The sequence below is a fragment of the Microsporum canis genome, genomic scaffold (assembly GCF_000151145.1).
Source record: "Microsporum canis CBS 113480 supercont1.3 genomic scaffold, whole genome shotgun sequence".
Taxonomy (NCBI): Eukaryota; Fungi; Ascomycota; class Eurotiomycetes; order Onygenales; family Arthrodermataceae; genus Microsporum; species Microsporum canis.
In genome coordinates this window covers 2,611,573-2,631,134 of record NW_003299167.1, presented here as the reverse complement: position 1 = coordinate 2,631,134, position 19,562 = coordinate 2,611,573, and the positions used below count along the sequence as shown (strand labels likewise).

At 49.2% G+C, this 19,562-nt stretch overlaps 4 protein-coding genes across 4 annotated transcripts; all 4 read right to left on the bottom strand.

The window, feature by feature from the left end:
• Positions 1 to 698: 698 nt before the first annotated feature.
• On the bottom strand, positions 699 to 9,383 carry MCYG_03844 (conserved hypothetical protein; the record flags this gene model as incomplete). Its single annotated transcript, XM_002848292.1, has 4 exons — positions 699 to 4,649; positions 4,711 to 5,102; positions 5,165 to 9,141; positions 9,163 to 9,383. 4 exons carry the CDS (start codon positions 9,381 to 9,383, stop codon positions 699 to 701), a joined length of 8,541 nt encoding a protein of 2,846 aa, XP_002848338.1.
• Positions 9,384 to 10,287: 904 nt separating this feature from the next.
• MCYG_03843 (conserved hypothetical protein) lies at positions 10,288 to 10,791 on the bottom strand (the record flags this gene model as incomplete). The annotated part of the gene is made up of 1 exon (XM_002848291.1): positions 10,288 to 10,791. One exon carries the CDS (start codon positions 10,789 to 10,791, stop codon positions 10,288 to 10,290), a length of 504 nt encoding a protein of 167 aa, XP_002848337.1.
• Positions 10,792 to 11,291: 500 nt separating this feature from the next.
• Positions 11,292 to 13,034, bottom strand: MCYG_03842 (conserved hypothetical protein; the record flags this gene model as incomplete). Its single annotated transcript, XM_002848290.1, has 1 exon — positions 11,292 to 13,034. The coding sequence occupies one exon, from the start codon at positions 13,032 to 13,034 to the stop codon at positions 11,292 to 11,294; it is 1,743 nt and encodes a 580-aa protein (XP_002848336.1).
• Positions 13,035 to 14,158: 1,124 nt separating this feature from the next.
• Positions 14,159 to 16,342, bottom strand: MCYG_03841 (zinc finger protein; the record flags this gene model as incomplete). Its single annotated transcript, XM_002848289.1, has 2 exons — positions 14,159 to 15,421; positions 15,512 to 16,342. 2 exons carry the CDS (start codon positions 16,340 to 16,342, stop codon positions 14,159 to 14,161), a joined length of 2,094 nt encoding a protein of 697 aa, XP_002848335.1.
• Between the last annotated feature and the right edge of the window lie 3,220 nt (positions 16,343 to 19,562).

Genomic DNA, 19,562 nt, shown 5'->3' with positions numbered 1-19,562 from the left:
GAAAGACAACCTTTCACATGCCAGATAGCCACCCATACAAAAGAACAGTGCTAAACGATAAGGAGAAACGATATCTAAACGAAAGAACTATTTGAACACGAAGGGAAACTCCGGCGCCAACCCCAGGTTGCAGGGTATACCATGGCCTCGAGATGAAAAACAAGAAAAAGTAAAGATGTATCAGCTTCCACCGTTGAGTTGACGGTGTATGAAATGCAGTCGAATATAAAACAAAGCAAAATAAAAATCTGCAAGGAAACGCTCTTAAGGCTATAATTTATACTCAAAAGGGGGATAAAGAGAAGAGTATACAGGTTTAAGGGAAGCTAAAGCGAGCGGAGAGTAGAATTGATTGTTGAATGTTGTAGGAAATAAGGACTCAGTAAGGTGGTGTTACCGCCTATTAGCGGCTTTTTGGTGCCCCGTGGATTATATACCAAGGCATATAATACAAAGGGAAGAATTGAACAGTTGAGAGGCATATTGGGTTCAGTCCAGCGAACCAAGAATTTTGCGCCCAAAGAGAGACAAAGGATTTCGCCGTTGCCTACATATATTCAGTTAGACAGCAAGGAAGCCGAAACGCATACTATTCGTGCTTACCTTTCAGATACATCATCTCCATTTTCACTGCTCGCTGACCCACGGCTAGTTGTAAATCGGCGTCGGGGAGGGCCTAATTTGTTGCTTTGTTCCTGCTAGCTAGTCAGTACTATATAGGGTGATAGAATTTCCCGGTAAGGCCAGCTAACTTCTTCTTGTTCTTCCATTGAAGCGGAACCCATAGGCCCAAGATCAGAATGGGCTGTTTTGGTTCTCGCGGGAATGCCCATGGAGTCGGTGGACGACGCACCACTCGCCTGAAAAGCGCGTGAATTTAAAGAGAGAGCAGGAGACACAGAACGTTCAGTAGAAGTGCGACTGACGATGCTGTTTGAGCCATCAGAGTGAGGTGTGCTGAGGATGGACTGGCCATCTAATAACTGAGAAGAGCTAGCTAATTCCCGGAGGCGTTTCTGTTGCTGCTTTGTCGGTCGATGATGGGAGAACTTGTTGCCCAGTATTGCAGGCGCATGAGAAATCAAGGCCTTGATCGCATCTTTCTTCAGTCTCAGAGCAAGGTCTAAATTCGACCATGACTTATTGCGATACTCAAGAACGGGCAACCTGAAAACGAAGTCATGTATGTCTTCAATATTCCGCTCCCCTTTTCCCTTATAACTTAAGCAAAGCACAACATCGTTTATTTTCACATGAGTAAGAATCATGAAATTGGATGCGCGGGATATCATTCGAGAAAGGTCGTCCGACCCATTAGTCTTTTCTAGATGCACTTTCGTTGGTTGTCGTTTAAGGGTGGGTCTCTTTAGCTTCTCTTCAGTTTTATTCCCAGCCTGACTTGCTAGAGACCAATCCGAAGCTTGTCGTTTAAGTAGGGTAAGACTATCCGCAGAAGCTTTCTTCGCCAAGGTACGCCGTGTAGGTACCTGGGACGCCGAACCACTCCTGCAATCTTCAGCATCATGCTTCTGGGAGGCTGGATCTTTGATTATTGGTGTCATTAACATTGATTTCTTAATTCTTCCTGGAGAGTACGAGCGGCGTTTATCGGGCAAAGCCAGGGTAGGCGTCAACCGTTGCTCAACCGTGCCAAGACGAGAAGTTGGCCGTTCGTCGGTTGATGTGCTGGTGGTACTCAATGCTGGTGTATTAACGCCGCTGGTTCCGTCAATATCTGACTCATCGTCAGGTGGATCTATTTGCTTTATCATGAATGGTGAAAAGCCTCCGTTCTCAAAGGCATTCGGCGCAGCAGCCGGAAAGGCATATTCAAAGAGTTTCTGGCCTAGTTCTCTCTCCAATTGTATTTTGAGAGGGAATAGCGTCACCTCAAAGTCATTAAGAACTGGGATTCCTGCAATAGCCTCTAGCATGTACCACTTGACTTGAAGCATTTTACCATTGTCTTTCGGATGAGTGCCTCGATGGTCATCTTTATATGGAAGTATAACTTGAGGGTAAAGTGCATCTGGTAGCAAGTTGAGCCCATATATATTCCCAACTTCTATTGTATTGTGATTTGAACCATCAATGTTATCGGTTCTGCCATATGCTGCATCTCTCAGTTGGAACTCGGCAATTGGCTCTTTGTTGTCAGTCATGAGATGCCATACAATTTCAGACGCTGCCAGCGTCCAATGTAGAAGCCCACTAGAGGAGGACTTCGCGCGGTCATCGCCCTTCCTTTGAGATGTTGTAATAGCTTTCATCATAAAGAATAACTCATCCTCACATGTTATCAGGTCTTTCTCAAGTGTGCTTCGGTCCGCTAGTCCCTGTTTGTCAAGATATTTAGCCCGAATTTGGAAAAGGCTTTTAATTTCTTCAAGATAGCGAATTCGCTGCTGAAGACGATTGACAATCTCTGGTGCGCCTCGAAGATCACTAAAATCTGATGCTAGCATGATCTTTTCCAATTTCTCGGCCCTGACTTGTTCTCGAGGCTCGCTATACATGAGGAGGTCAAGGGCGATGATGTATAGGGAGTAGTACTGAGATGAATCGCAGATCGCCCGCACTTGGGGGAAGTCAACAGTTATCTGATCCATTCTATGCTCAGTGGTATCGTTGTCATGCCTATCATCTTCTTCCATCTCCCCAGCGACCCTTTCGTTAAATTTCAGCCGCAAAGTGTTAAACTTATCATACCGTAAACTTGCAGAAGTTTTTTGTATGATTCTTGAGAATCCAGAAAGATCGATATCAAAATCGAACATGGCTTCCACCGAAACCCAAGGCGGCCAGGAAGTGCCAGGAGCATTGCCGTATCCATTCCCACAGTAAATATGTATATGACTAGTAAAACTTTTTTGGTCCGCAACGAAGAACTGGGCGCTGTCCATGCTAAGCGTAAACTGGCGTTGTACCAGCCCACTAATGTCATCGGATACTCGGTGCTTGTCCATAATGGATACAACCTTCAATTGCATCCCTTTAGCAGTGACAACGGCCACAGATTTCTTGTTCTTCTCACTCTGCAACTGAATTTGAGGGGCAATGAGTCTCAGATGATAGCTGTTCTGCGGTGTGAATTCGGAGGCTATATCGCCACTCGAGTTTGAGGGTAGCAGAGGGTGTTTGCTCTCTCCGGGCGTTGGCGGTTCTGCATTCACAAACCGGCTTGCGTCATTTAGGAGTTGCTCAATACGCTCTTCGGTGGTCATATCGTTTCCTCTTTCAATATCAATAGGAGACCGGGGTTCAGCAGTCCACGATGTTTGTTGCTTTTTGCCCATATGTCGGCGTTTTGTCTTGGCTTGCTCGTCAACGATATCCAAAATGAACTTCACTGCACGCCGTGACATGTAGTACACAAACCCACGCCTCTGGTTGACTTGGTGTATATATCGCAAAATTATGTTTCGTAGGGAATTGTTCCATTTCAGTTGGATGTTATGAATGACGAAACGATTGTCAAAATCACTGCCAAACTCATCCTCAGCGGAAGATAATAAAAGGTCCCCATCCTCACTACTACCGGGGATAGCAGCTCCATTGGTGTAGTTGTTTTGAATAAGATGTTTTTCAAGCCTTTGAAGCTCATCTTGAAGGAACCTTTGTCGTTGTGCAAGAGAGATGCCATGCCTAACAAGCGTCTCGTATTGTCTTCGCGTTTCTTCATCTGTGATGCCATCGCGTATAGAACGTAATTCGAATTCACCAACAACTCGCTGATGAGAGGAAGATTGAGCTTCTAGGACACTAAGGCGCTCTTTAAGTAACTCAATTTGTACCCGTCGGGGATCGTGATCCTGTGACATGACACAGACATGGGTGGGCTCGTCTCCAAAAGGGCTATAGCCTGGTTCATCTGGCCCAACTTTTATATGATCCGTTTGACGGAAAAATGAAAATCGAGGAGAATATGCCAAGGGAAGAATTTGCGTCTTGGGGTTCAATTCCGAGGGTAGGACCCAGTCCAGTTCAACAAAGTCATCCATGTCAATCCAGTTGAGATCATCATCGGGAATGGTAAAATTAGACACCTCGGCAGGCTGAGACATATCTGGGTACGTCGGACTGATACCATCTTTCTCGTTTCCACCACCCTGGAGGGAGCTACCAATTGACGATACGGCACGACAATCAGCGGATATAAAGTCCAATTGCGCCCTATTGATCTTCATAGAACTTGCCTTCGTTGGTTCAAGCCGTCCCTTGACAACGGTTGTATACTCTCGTCGTTGATGAAGATCAAGCATGAAGCTATCCAACCGGACTTTCAACCCAGTTGCAAACACAACATCCTCCTTATAGTCTTCCGGGTCCTTATGCTTGTAAATATGGGAGACAAACAATGGGGAAAGAAAGAGTTTGTACTTTATGGTACCGAGATGACGACTAAACTTCTTGCTCGTCTTTGTCAGTCCAGGGAAAAGAGGGCCTTGGCGAACTGGAAGTGACATGACCCCGGAAAATAGAGACCACCAACTAAAAAAGTGAGTAAAGAATTTGGGAGTAAGATGAACTGTATTGTAGGAAGCTGATGGCTCGCGGTTGGTTAAGGTCCATACTCGGGAAACGGGTGCAACAACGGCCAAAGAAAGATGGATGTGGTTGCTTCGGAATCCACGAAACGCATCATAGTCCTGGCCTCAATGTTAGTATTATCAAAATGGTTTTCCGTAAGATAATAGAGTAGAGCAGTACCTTTAATGTTTCTGGATTTAGATATGTGGGATTGCGTAGTACAACCTCATAATGAGGTTTAAAGTCGAAGCATCGGTCCGCACCATTCGTGTTCCGTTCAAAAACCAAGCCTGCAAGCCAACGGACATTTCCTGATAGCTTCATTATCACCTTCTTGAATAATGCATCATTCTTTGCGAATACCCTAGAGGAGCCACTGCTGAACGACGGGCATTCGTATGAATATCGCGCTTGACGATTATAGTCAGGAATGGCAAGAACATATTCACCACTGGTAACTGCGAAAAATTCCTGTGGGTCGTCATTTGTATGTATTCCCCATTGAACATCCTTACGCCAACACATAACGAAACCCGCGCCAAAGCCAGTAACGATGTAGGGATCACGAGAGCCTATAATTAAAACATTGTTGGCCCAGTGGATATGTCTATGAGGCAATTGTAGCACGACTTACCTTTTAATCGGAAATGGACATCACCATCCCCTTTCCAAACCCAGAGCAGCCTTGAATGGAAGCTAAGTCTAATCTTGTCCCAGAATCCGACACGCTCGGAGGGATCTATTTCAGGCTTGGTAAAATTCTCAATAATCTTCATCACATCTTGGATGGCTGGTTGGTATGACATTCCCCAAGAGATCGTGGTGGGTTGGTTAGTGTTGATCTCAATGGTTGGGTTGGAATAGGTCTTCACGGGAGCAACCGTTCGGCGAACATCGAGTGAAAAGCCATCCTGCATCGTGCCATCAGAAGCAAGCGAGGGAGGAACAATATTGACTATGACCTGACGAGAAGACTCAGGTCCGCGGAATTCTTCAGCTATAACAAAATCCGTCTTGAGAGACCAAGCTGGGACACGGGCAGATTGCCCTGGGCCTAGCGGAGGAATATGGATTAAATCGAGCGGATAATCTCTTAAATTGAACCTGGCTTCTCCCATATCCAGTCGGATGCTCATTGGAATCAATAACGCATATTTCATATCCAAAGGCATCCCTTTCCCAATCCTATGGAGATACTGAGGGTATTCATGAAGGGGGAACGACGGCGCATCTAGAGAGAAGGCAAAATCAGATATCCTAATAGCAAGTAGACCTGGTCGACTTGGAATCGGAGCCACCCCAGGAAGCTCCTGGATACCATCGGGGGTCTTGTCGGCCCCAACAAAAAGAGCCCGGAGCTCCCTGACAGCCGCATTCTGAAATCTGATTGAATGGTCAATCTTTTTCTTCCAAGAGCGCGCATTGTGAGCCTGAAGTTGATTCCATGCCTCATCAGCCGATAGGATGCTACAATCAGAGAAATTTGGCACCTGTCCCGTATCGTATCGACCTTTTGAGTAGGCACTCCTTCCTCTAGACCTGGACCGTTTCCTAGGTCGGCTATCTGCACTGGTACTTCTTTGATATTCACCACTTCTGCGAGAGCTCGTATAAGGTCTATCTGTTAGGGATCGAGCATTTAGGCTCCTGAGGCGGATTGTAGTATAGCGATCATCATGGCTTTCTCTCACTTTCTTTAGCTTCATATGATACGCTTCCTCGCGGGCAAGACGTTGTTTCTGCTCCTGAAGCCCCAGACGGTAAATACATCCTAGTTTCCACTCAAATGGGTCATCCTCTATCTCAAATACCATTGATTTGCTTCGTAAGGATATTTTCGGTACACGTTTTGGTCCACTCGGTGGCTTCTCCGTGCTGTGGGAGCTAGATTTCGTCTGCATACGATGACTGAGTAGCTCCAACGCTTTGACTGTATTGACAAAGTTATCAAATACACGGTACATGATCATATGTGGAGGAACGGCCACACGAATGAAATCTGAGGAGATATCGTATGATTTCGTTGTGCCCAGGGTCTCTGCTTGCTTGGTCCTGCTCTCTCGAAGCCCAACACGGACGCCTCCAACACTAATAATTCTTGTCCAAGTACCCTTTACTTTAGGAGGTTCCACATGAAGTCGAATCAGATGCGATCGAATAAAAGGTGGCGACCAGCGATGTCGACCTGCAACCAATCCATATACTTGCAGTAGCATCCTTGGATCTGACGGCATTACACCTTGAACTTGTATTGAAGGAACTTTGATATCAAAAGTGGTGAGTTCGACCTTGGAGGAAGCTTTTCCGGGAGCTCTCAGCGAAGAGGATCTGCGTTTAGGGCCATGAGTGTACATTTCAGTGGTAGATTTGAAAAACGCATCATTGATGGCGGTAGCCGCTATCCCAATGGCATAGCATCGATAAAGTGAGTGTTTTACAATGATCTCGTTAACGGTGGAGTTGATGTGGAAAATTGGTCCTTGAAGATCACTCGAAGTAGTAAGGGCGACTTCAAACTGAGGCACGGAGAGAAATGCGTCTGGTTCCATATAGTCTACAGACTCCATAATAAAACTCTCCAGTTGCCGGACGTGAAATGCTAGCCTTCTACCATCCGAGGGACGAGCATACGACTTCCCAGAGGGTGACGTGGGAGTGAACCTGAATGGGTCGTCCGAAATAGCCGAGTGGCTAGGAGTTCTGCGCCGCATAGATCGTGGGTTCGGCTTTGGTTTCTGTAGCTGATATTCTACCGACCATCCGCCCAGGTGAAGGACGATTCCTCTAGTAGCAGGGCCAACAGTGGGATCCGAGCCGGCAATTTCAATGCTAAAAGCGGAAGATTCGAACTGGAAGCGGATTAACCAAGGCGGTAGGTGCCTTAACAGGCTAGGTGACGGTGTATCGCGAGAAGAATTTTGCTTTGAAGGCATAAGTCTCTTCAGCTGCTTAACAGCTTCATGAAGCCCCCGAGTAACCTCCCCGCTAAGAATATGGATGGAAAACGAGTTCATGGAGCCCGAAATAGCAACAGCTATCTCTGTTGTTGCGTTTATATAGCACTTGAGGTCCATAGTGTCCGTCGCCAGGAGACGATGCCTAACCCCTGAGGCAGTTTGGTAGTATATCAAATGAGAAGAAATGCGGTACGTGGCAACCAACGAGTATTGGGCACCCTCTCCAACGGAATGGGATGACTCGATATCCAGGGAAATAGAGGATATAGAAGAAACAAGCAGGTTATAGTCTGGTAAGCCTGGTGGGTCTGAAGTCGGGAGTGCAAATCTAAGGACAGGTTCGTGAACAGAGAGTTTAATTACTGCTTTTGGTAAAAGACGAGACATAAGAAAGTGTTTGTTTTGAGAGCTGGCGCTGGAGGAAGACCCTCTTGCTTGCAATAGGGCCAGGACATTTGATAGATGTCTAGGCTCCAAATCCATGGAGGGAGATGTAATGACGAAATTTGCAAAAATGACATTTGAATTCCGCTCCGCGGCATCCCGATGGCCGCCTGCCAATGTCATCGTTTTAGAAGGAAGTGTCGTTTTGATAGTTGTCGTGGCCATTGGAATGTATATTAGCTTGTCGTGCTCGTCTATATTCTCACCTAGAGAAATAGACGAAGATATGGCAGCTATTAAGGCTTGGTGGGCAACATCGTCACGCTGAAAGTACATCCTGTGAGATGGATGGGCTGGGTCCATTCTGTGGAAGTCAATACCCACTTCGTGCGTATAAAAATTTAAATATAAAGGCTTCTGCATGGGCTCAGGTTTCTTCACGGTGCTAGAAATACGGAAAAAGCTCAAGGCGAGCTGGAAGTCCTGAATTCCACGAAGCAAGGAGGCAACAAAAGCTTTGGATTCGGTAAGGTGATGGGCCACCACCTCGTTATGGGTATCCTGCAATTCAGAATCCGATTCTTCCATGATATTTCCCAGCGCCGTTTCGTCATCAGTGTCTTCGCAAGAGGTTGCTGCATCTGTGACCATATTATCCGGTAACGAGAGCCCCTTTATCCGGAGTAGTATCGAGCGAACATCGTCATATGGAATGTGAAGCCTCCCGACTTTGACCGAGATCGAGACCTCCCGTAATCCTTCCACGCCATTTTGAAGAAGGCCATGGACGTTTATTCCAATATTATCAAATATTTCCTTGTGTTCGCAGCCATCCAAAGCCAGTAGAATATTGCGCGCATTGAAAATCCACTCTGGAGACCGCCTTTCGCCTGAAGCGTCCTCATTCTGTCGAAACTGCTTCCCGCTCTGCATAGCCTTGCGCCGCGCATCTAGAGACATTGTCAGGGCACCGACATGAAGTTCCCCAGCATCTCTAATGCGGAGAGTAGTTTCCGTGGCGGAGATATCGATCAGCGCCAGCCATTTTATCTGTCTGAGCAACTGCTTGAGCTTCTCCTTCACTCCCTTCAGCATCTTCCACGTCTTATCCCATGACGCTGATTCCTTCTTAGCTGTGCCGTCGCCGTCTCCCACAGACTTATTCTCCGGCGCAACTCCATCCTTGCTCAGGTCCTCCGTTGTTTGCCCGGCAGCAGCTCGACGACGAGAGCTAGCAAGAACCTTCAAGTCAAGGGAGACGGTAGCCCGTCTGATACGTAGGCTAACGTACGTAGGCTGAACGAGCGAGGGCCTGTGTATCGAAATCCCAATCCCTCCGAACTTGATGTGAACCCCCTCCCGCGGCGAATATGCGATATGTCGTAGTGAAAAATAGCCGATCCGCTGTATGGAGATCCCGGTGGCGATGCGGATGATAGCAAAGAGGACGAAGGAGGAGATGTAGACGAGGACCAGGGCGACAAATACTGTCGTTGGGCTCAAAATGGCCATGCCAAATGGCAGAGGTCCCAGGGCTCGAAACATTGGTCAATCCATGCGGCAGGAAGGGCGACGCTACATGGCATCGAGCTACCCCAGCGAGCACCAGAGACCAAATACCTCTCTATCAGCAGGCTCGATATGCTCATGCTCAGCGTAGTCCAGCAAGGTGAAAGAAGAAGAGAACAGCAGAAGGAGAGAGAAAAAGGGCAGCTCTCTTCCGCGCCGTGAGGGCGACTTTTGGGTCCGCCGCTAGTTCAAGTCAGATCTGCCTTTCGAGGCTCAATAAACAGGGAAAAGCGGCAAGGATGCGCAATATATTCTGGATATTTGCAGGCCGTCCGCTTGTTCCATACGAAGGGTGAAGTTATTGTTTATTTATATATATATAAAAAAGGAGCAGTTCGATATCAACAGAAGTTTGCATGATGTATCTTTTTTTTTTTTTCTTCGTTGGTTTGGTTGATGATCTTTGGGTCACCTGCCAAGGTTGCGGATAGCGTTGGACTCGGAGATATTATCATGTTGACTAGTGAAGATATTATTTATATATTACGTCGAGGGCTTAAAGAGGTGCTTTAATAGCCAGGATGCAGCCTGCGGAGGTGGTGGATGCTGACAGTTTCATTTGAGAGTGCAAGTTCTAACCAGGAGGACCAGGAAAGAAGAAGCTGAAAGAGGTTGAAGAGAAGAGGCTGAAGAGAAGAAACTGAAAAGAGGTTGAAGAGAGTATGAAGAAGCAGGAGAAAAAAGAACTGAAGCAAAGTGAAGAAATAGTGTACATGTCTATGGCAGATAGCTGCCCCAAAACTCCGTATATATGCTTGCCAACATGGCATAAATTCCAATCATTAAAAACAACCACATCTGAGCACCGGTCAAGGCCACGTAACTCCGCGCAATAACATAAGATACCTCAGGCATCACTCTCTTCATCGCGTTTATCCAGATTTTCTACGTTCTTGCGGCACTCAAGCGTTCGACACTGGCGCGCAAACATCGCCTCTGGACCGTCTGTGGGAAGGCTGCGGGCCTTGATCGTGGTCGTCTTCCCGATCTCCCCCTTCAAAGTACCCAGGCCGATTTCTCCACTCTTGGGAGCCGGCCATGGGTCAGGCGTAGGTGGGAATGTCTGCGTGTATAGCACTTGAACTCCTTGGACCCAAACCGTCATAACCGGAGAGACCTGCGTAGGTACTTTTGGCACTGAATCAGGCGGCGCGTCGACAATGGCACGTTTTTTAAGCTCAGGTTCTGGGTTTAAGGGCGATTCATCGTTTATATCGCTAGATTGCTTCGCTGCATCCGGTGTGGGTAAGGGCCCTGGCAAGGTCATTGCTGCGCTGTCGGCCGCAAATGCGCTGGTGAAGAGAAGTGAAGACGCGGCAAGCAGATAAATGGGGCTCTTTGTGAACCGCATCTTGGTCAGAGTGTTCGATCTTCCCCCGTAAGAGCAGTGCGAGTCGGACAGGGGAATGGCTCCCAGTAAATTAAATCGATGGCTGTCAAAGTGGCGATAGTCGAAGGCGCCCCGCCAGCTGCTGTCGGATGAGGTCGGAAGAAGGACACAGAAGCAATAAACAGCTGTCGGGAATATGGATGGATAACTGGCTACCCCAATGGGCGATTTGGTTCAAGTAGTTCGTCGTCTTTTTGGTTGAAAGTCGAAGTTTTGGTGCTTTTTTTCCTTTGCTGTTTTTGGCGACACGTAATATGGTCACGTGGTCATAGCTGTTTCAGCACAAAAAAACGAAGAAACAAGAGGAAAAGATGATAGAAATACTGAAAGACGGAAGAAACTCATGCATAGTCAGTCGCTGTAGGCTATAACAGAGGTCATGATGGTGCGCAGTTGCGAGGATAGCTGATGCGAGATGTAATCAAAGTGGCTGGTATGAATGGCAACGCAGAACATTTTGATCATTCATCAAGGATCTTATCCCAGTCTGGAGTTACCACGAACTTGCCAGTGACCTGGGACATGGCCCATAGCTTCTTGTTGCAGGTGGTGGAGCTGCTGTCAGCACTGCCAGCCATGTTGTCCGACAGTATCACAGCATCCTGTATGAAACCGACGGTGCTGCCCTTGGTGAGCTCGAAGCTGACTCCGCCCCAGTCAATGGTTGCCCTGCCGGATTGATGTATGTTCAGTTTCCCTACACGCCCTCGTGGCAAGGCGCTGTTTGTAGCCGTGACCAGAGGAGTCGATGTGCTGGCGGTAGATTCCGGATTTGCGGCGCCCTCTTCCTGTTTTATTGTCACTGACCCCTGAGATTGTGAAGGATGGTCTGCGGGAAGAGGAGCTGCAACTTCGACAACAGCTTCACCTTGCTCTGCTGCACTGCTTTTTTCAAGTTTTGGCGGCACAAGATTAGGAGTCATTGGCGGAAACTGGAGCAAAAATAGCTGGCCCTGGCGTTCATCTGCCGGCTTCAAGGCGTTGTCAGCGTCATCCTCGTCCTTTTTCTCAACTACGGTAGCTGAACTATCAGGGGCCTTGCCTGCTGGTGCCAGGCTTCCGAGAGTAGATTTCAAGTAGTCAATATCCTCTTCATAGCGGTCGTACTCCTGTCGTTCTTCTTCTGTCTGTAGCTTCTTCCTCAGATCCCTAGCCTTCCTCTTCGCTCGTGGTTTTGGTGCAGTCTCTTCCGATACAGCAGGCACAATGCTATCATCGATGATAACACTGTCATCAGCAGGCTCTGTTTTGATGCGAGGACTATCACTCGTAGGAACAGATTCCTTTATCTCCCCCATAACCACATCGTCATCCTCATCAGCGTCAGAATCATCGGAGTCATCACCCTCGACAAATAGGCTGTCATTCTCTGCTCTGGCCTTCTCCTTTGCTTGCCTCCTGAGCTCAGCAGATTTGTTTGTTCCCTCTCTCACGTCACTGGCAATGCCAATCGACCGTTCAACGTGTTCATGTCTCTCAACACGCACAGGTCGAAGTCCACGATTGCCCCCCCTAGATGTAGACTTTGCCAAAGAGGCTTTGCCCTTCATCATAGCACCAGCAACTTCCTCCTCCTCTGAATCGCTCTCGAGGTTGATATGGTCGATACTAAACCGTAGCCCATAGTCACTGCCTTCATCAGACGAGATATCCCGGCTGTCGTGCTCTCCCGGAGCGCCGCCTTCACTCTTGACTCCATATACGCCCGATATTTTGGCAGAACGGCCACCCTTACCCTTCCATGCACCTCCTCCATGCCTTCCAGGCCCAGCTGCTCCTCCTCCTAAAGGCCCGGATGCACCGCTGGCTCCACCCCTACCACGCCCTCTGCCTCTGCCTCTATCCCCGCCTCGGGTCGACCTCCGGGTAGCATTAGCCGCAGATATTCTCTCCTGTAACCTCTGAGCCTCGAAGTTCTCCAGTGCTTCTCGTTCTTCTTTGCTCTTCCGTGCCACCACTTTTGGCTGGAATTTCAACGTTGGTTTGGGTGTTGAGCCATCTGCATTCAGCGGCACAAGACTGCCGCCCGGAGCTCGTTTCTTCAGGGACTGTAATCGCTGAACCGGTCGTCCACGGCCGCTCGCCGAGCCCCCGCGACCCGTACCCGCAGTCCCAGACGGCCCTGGAGTAGCTGAGGACCTTTCTGAGCCGCTTGGTTGCTGTCGTCCAGGCGGCGGTCTGTTTGGCGGGGGATTTGGCGGCATGATTTATTGAAGGATATATTGAAGGCAGGCGGAGAATGGGTAGACGTCTGCTTTCGTAGTAATTGACTGTGTCTATTGGATCGCTTACTGGAAATAAACCAAAAGGAAAAGAACAAGCAAAAGCTCTTGAAGCTCTTTTTGCAATGATTCAAATCGATGTTTTTGCGACAAAAAATGAAGTTTTGAGAGTGTAATTTTCCCTGTATTTACGTTACGATACACACTAAATTTAATGTCTTAGCACTGCTTTTCTATTTGTATCATTACACCAAATTACCAGTTATTGCTTCAACATTCAACATTATAAAGATGATAAGTAGAAGAAGAGAAGAGAAGAAGCCCACTGATTGATTCTAATGAATAAACTAGAATGTTAATGGTGGTCAATCAGACGTTGAGAGCCACGGCATGGCTGTTGAAAGCAAGAGAGGCTACAGGGCAGCTTTTGCCATTCAGATAACTACGAGATATAACCAGTCGAATCTCAACCCAGGCAGACTGGAATAGCTCAAGCGAATGAAAGGGAAGAGAATGAGAAGAAGATATATGAATCAATATGGAGATTAAACAGGACAATAAACCGCAATAGGTACATGTTCGAAAAAGAGCGAAGAAAAGAAAATGTAAATGCAGCACAAAAAGACAGAGAACTCGCAGCGCCGGGTTGATGTTAATGAAAGTCGCAATTGGCATAAAAGATGATGGCCGGATGATATTTGGAGCAAGCAGGCAGATAGACAGTTAAGATGGATCGAAACAGGGCTTTGGGATGGTAGAGGATACGAACATACAAGAAAGCCACCCGTTGGCAGGAAAAGAGAATCAAAGTCTAATAGTGATGATAATTTGATGGTTAGAAACTGTTTAAAGGCGGTTTTTTTTTTGTTTGTTGCAGATATAAACACAAGTCGTAAGTATAACCGAAACTCGAATGGCAGACGCATCGGCGACAGAGGATATGTGCTTGCACGAAAGGGAGATGTCGATATCCCCTGTGCATTTTTTTTATTCTTTTTTGGCTATTTTGGCAGTTGTTGCTCTATGAGAGGTATAAAGCCGGAACAGTCATAGATTGAATGCGAGCGTAGAGAAGAGTGTCGATATCCTACGCTCGCATCTTGCGATCAGCGCTTCCGCTTCTTGCTCTTGTCAGGGCCGGCAGACGTGGTGGACAAGACGGCGGTGACGGCAGCCAGTGGCTCCTGGGTATTCGCAGCACTGGCGGAAAGGTCTTTCTTGACGGAAACGCCCATGTGGCGCCCATATCTGCCCTTGCGACCATTATTCTCATCCTCGCTGATGCATCCTTCGATACCAATACCGGCATCCTTGCATCTCTGGCAAGGGCGCTGGCGGTCACAGCCTTTCTTGCTCTTTCGGCATCTCTGGCAGCGAGGCTTGGTGGACAGGTCCTCTTCGTCAGCCGCCAGCTGGTTGTGGAAGTTCACGCCTCCCTGCTGGGCAGTGGCCGGGAGTAACGGCGGGGGCGCTGGTTTGGCGGCGCTCGTCGGAGCCTGTTTACCCTTGCGAGATGCAGGGGCGGCGCGGTTCTTTGCATTGCGACCTCCTTTAGCCGTCGAGGCCTGTTTGGCTCCGGCGCCTTTGGCTGAAGCCGTGGCCGCAGTCGCGCTGACCGATTTCCTTGAGCGTTTGGCTCGGGAGGATTGGGCCTCGTATAAGGGGTCATCATCATACTCGCTCTTGATGTTATCTTGAGAGGCAAGGTTTTGGTATTCACCGTCGATATCGTCACTGGTCGGATCGCTGCTTTCACAGCTGGGCAGGATCTCATCCAGCGACTTATGCTTTCTCGTCAATCCGGGCAGTGAGCCACTCGATGCGCGACGATCCCTCATTTTGGTTGGGAGGTCGCCTTCATCACCGCTGACATCAGACATGTCCGTAGTTGCGCCGGTGGAAGAGGGAGCATCGGCAATGCCACTGAATGCATCGTCGGCCGTGGAGGTGGACGTCCGGCCGTGCGAGAAGTTGGAGGTATCTCCGAGTCTGATCAGCTGCATGGCAACATCCTCATCCGAGATGCAGCTGGCAATGGTTGGGTCAGGGGTAGGCAAGATGCCATGGCCATTCACGGGAGTGGCATAGTGCACCGCTGAGTTGGAATTGGCGCGATTTCGCAGCCGGTGCCCATGGTGTGGTGCAGTTGGGGTCGCATACGGATTGCTTCCACTTCCATTCTGAAGAGAATGTAGCTTCTCATGGTTCCCTAGGCTCTGGGGAGACGCAAGTGTTTGGTAGCCGCTGAATGCGTTTTGGTTTGGCCTTGCGAACGGCGAGGCGTCGGGAGCAAGAGAGCGACGCTGGGGAGAGATGGAGGATGCCGAAGTCGTCCGCGGCACTTGAGGAGGAGCAAACAAAGGAAGCTCCTAGAGACGGTAAAGCGTTAATATATCAACATCACGACTGTCGACCACGATAAGGCTATCGTTGTTGTGTCTTTGGAAAGCGATACTTACGGAGCTCTCAAACTTTGGGCGCTTCCTTCTGCCATCCTGCAGGATGTTGTCCATACTGATATCGGCACTGCCAAAGTGCTCGCTTTTGGGCCTTCTCGTACCATTTACCGAGCTGTGGCCACCGTCGCTGTCGCTGCATGGCATATGTGCGTCATCGTGGAAGCTTCCATGTGTGCTTGAGCCCCGGCTCTTGACACCGGCGCGGGATGACTTCTGCCTCGAGGCGCTCCGGCGACCTCGGGCAGGAGGAGAGACGCTTCGCTTTCCAGCAGCGGCGCGCGAGCCAGGCCGGGACACAGACTGGCCATACCCCAAGCTTTGGTTGCCCTGGGGAGGTGGCATCGAGAATGGCTCGCCGAGCGTAGGTCGGGAGTAGCCATCTATGGGTGAGACAGCGTAGTATGACGGTGGTGAGTGTTGTTCGGGGTAATGATGATTCGGTATCACACGGACATAGACTGTCATGCTGTTCTTGAGGTTCTCGTACCGTGCAATGAGGGTGTTGCCATCCTGGTCCTCAAAGCTGACGCCGCTGGCAGTCCCTTCGTAGATACCGTAGAAGTTTTTGACGGTGGTGACGATTGAGTCTGTGGTGTCGTGCGGATAGATCTGCACCCTCATTGGAATGCGAGCTCGCATCTTCGAGGACTCGTCCAGCAGGAGCTCAAAGGCTACATGCTTCGGGGACGGATTTGAGGGAGACTCATGTTTGACCAGGCGGTCCTGGGGTTCGTCATAGTACGTCTGAGCCTCGGAGACCGGGCCGCCAGATCCTGACACCTCACAGTCATGAGCCGATGGCTGCATTCTAACCCGCTGTTCCTGAGGCATTTCCGATGGATTCTTGCCCCGGACTGCTGGGTTATGGCTTCGTTGTTGGTGCAGTGACTGATGCGACGAGAGGCCGTGGTAGGGGATTCAGCTTCTTTTTTTACTCTTCCCTTTAACTTGTCCCATGCAGCAGGAGGGAGAATCAGACAAGGAGAGTGTCTCAGATGAATTATTTAATCGAGTGTATAATCTGGCCAGACAGCCAGGCCTTGCTTGGTAGGAGTGATGGTGTCTGGTGGTATTTCGCTGGGTTGGATGGAAGTGCCGGTGAGGAAATTTCTATACTATAGGCGACTAGAAAACAGTAGAGGAGACCGAGTTAGCCATCGAGGCAGTAAATGTAATGAATCAGGATGCATGATTGTGTCCTGCCATGTGTGAATAGGGCAGAAGTAGGCTCCAGAACAGACAGACAAAGGTGTGTGTGTTGCTCCAATAGGGAAAACATGGCCCAACGGAGAAGCAGAGGGAGAGACGGGTATGGCAGGGCTGGGGCAGCTGGAGAAAACCAACGACCAAGGAGATACCTACCGATGAAGAAGACGATGAAGGATGGATCGCAAGACTCAAGCGAGTCTCCTCGAAGGTGTCGGGACAGACGCTGGATGCTGTGCTGGTGGTGATGATGGCCTTGGGGGGCGCTGTGAGATGTCTGGGTCCTGTCACAGAATGGAGATCAGCGGCAAGTTATATAGAGTAGAAAAGGACGGCAGGGCGAAGGAGAGAGTACTTACTACCAGGCCATGGCAGAGAGCACACAGTTGGATTCGGCTTTCCGTCCTTGACGACGCTGTGAGTTGTTCGAGGGAGGAAGAAGAAGAAGAGGAAGATGTGGATTGAGGGTTTGCGAACGAACGGTGGAGGAGGTTTCACACCACCACCTCAAGGCCCAGTTTGGTCTTTTTTGTTTTTTACTTTACTCTGGGATATTTATCTTTGAATAATACTTATTTATCATGAGAATGAAATAGAATAGGAAATCGCTTAACCGGCGCTGATGAAACTGTTCTATATATATAAGAGGACGAATATCCTGCTTTCTTCTACCTTCTATGCGACTCTCGGATGCCCAAAAGCCAAAGAAGAACTCGGTCAGGATTATTTTATGCGCAACTAAAAAGAAAGGCCCAATTACACCTCATGATAGCGGCTGCTAATGCGCTCTTGAGTCTGTTGTCATTTGCTTCTGTCAAAACCGTCTCTGGTCTATCTGGAACTGTTGCTGTCTCTTGCAAGAGAGACCAACCCTTTGTATCCATCTGGAATCGGCGGGAAACTAGTTCCTTCAAACGGTATACAAGGGCCAGCCCGAAAGTATATGAGCTGGCGCCCATCTCTCTCTCTCTGTCCCTCTCTCTCCCCGGGGCAAGTTCTTCTATTCTCCCTCTCTAGAGAAAGCAGAGCCCGTCGTTAATCCTGGGAGTGAACCTGTAACTCAAATGCGCCTAGGATTGGGTCCATTTGCCATGTCTTTGCGACGATCCACCCGAGTTCTGCAGCTTGGGTTGGCCACGCTCAATTCAACCCAGCGGCACACTGCGCAACAAGGGGGGTGTGTGTTAGTTCTTTTTTTTTTTTTCTTTTCCCTTTCCTTCTCTTCGATCCGCAAGGACAGGGCGGAACCTCAATGCGTTGTTCAATATCAAACACATGTACGCCGGAAGTGTTTGACGGGTTGACCTTCTCTCCCCCGGCCTCCCCTGTCCTTCACATCCCCCTTCAGGCTTCAGAAAGACAGACTATGAAGCTGTCCTCGGTAGCGCAGGGATGGAGAAGGAAAAGAGGAGTCAGAAGGTTTGCTGAAGAGTAACCCGAGCGATCGAGGAACAGGGCGGTCCTCCTCGTTCCCTGACGTGGCCGCAGCAGGAGAGGGAGAGGGAGCTGAGATAATAATAATAATAAGCAACAACCCAATAACAAATCCCAACCAACCAACGGCGGTCAATAGTTTCATGTTTCGCCCTGCTCGCCTGCCTCCCGCTGGCCGTGCTTGACGATAGTTGAGATAGATCCCATGGCATCGTGGTGGCGCTGGCGATCTAGTGTGAGCAAAGGTTATAAAAGTGACTGCTTTATGCGCCGACTCTCTTTGGCATTCGAGATTTCGCAACGGAGCCAGCAAAAGAAAAGCTTATGGGGGGGGGGGGGGAAGTAGTCTGAGCAGATATCGTATCCTCATGGCCGATAGAAGAGGCTATAATACTCCGTCGACTTATATGAACCGACTCCAGAATCCACTTCAGTTCCGGCACCATCTAGGCTGGTGCGTTGTTCGTGTGGAAGAGCAGCTGTCAAGCGCCGGACCAGGTTCTTCTAGCGTCGAAAGAGACCGGCCCAACAGAACTCCAGCGTCGGTGAGATTGTTTTATCCCTATCATCATCCTGTCGTATGTCCTTTGCCTTTCGCGCCTTGCGACTCCAGAACCCCGTATATCCACGCGGTCAAAGATATCTGTTCTTGTTCGCTACCCTCTGGCGCAAACCGGCATCAATAGCGAGTCGCATGGGTGTGTCTCCGCTTTATCTGCGGTCTATTCTACTGCGCCAGCGCTGGTTTCTATGATATTCGGGTTTTCCCTCATGTATGCACCTCCGATACTGATATTTATATAATGGCGATCCGATATACACTGGAGAAATGGTGGTGAAAGGGCCTGAGCGACTCTGCGGCGACGCTGCGAGAGCCGGTGGCACCATGGCTAAGGTGATGAATGCGACAACAATAGGCTAGAGCAGGCGACTAGATGCATGTTTGTTGTAAAAAAAAAAGTGAAACCCGCTTGGCCCTCACAAGATCCTGCGATCGCGGGCTCGGAATATTGTGCGCTGCGATGGATCCTGTGACTCGAAAGGGTGAAGGGATCTCTCTCTCTCTCTCTTCTGTCTCTCTATCTGTCTGCCTGTCTGCTGTCTGTCTCTATCTGTTGTGCGATGGGGAAGGGGACCCCTCGAGGCAGTGCCAGCCTATGTGAGGACCTTGCGACGAGCTTCTCTTTTCCCTTGACCGTCGTCCTGGCGGGAAGGCTGTGTCGGTAGCGTCCGGGACGAAGCCGAACAGCCCATCCCGCACTTAAAATGGGGGTCACCGAACCCATCCTTGACGTCAGGAGGTGTCTTGCCTCCAATGTCTCACCGGCACCTGAACTGTTCTTCCCACCTCCTCGTCGTTGCTTGCTTGTCCTCTTCTCGCTGTTTTCATCGCTTTTCGTCGTCGCAAGAT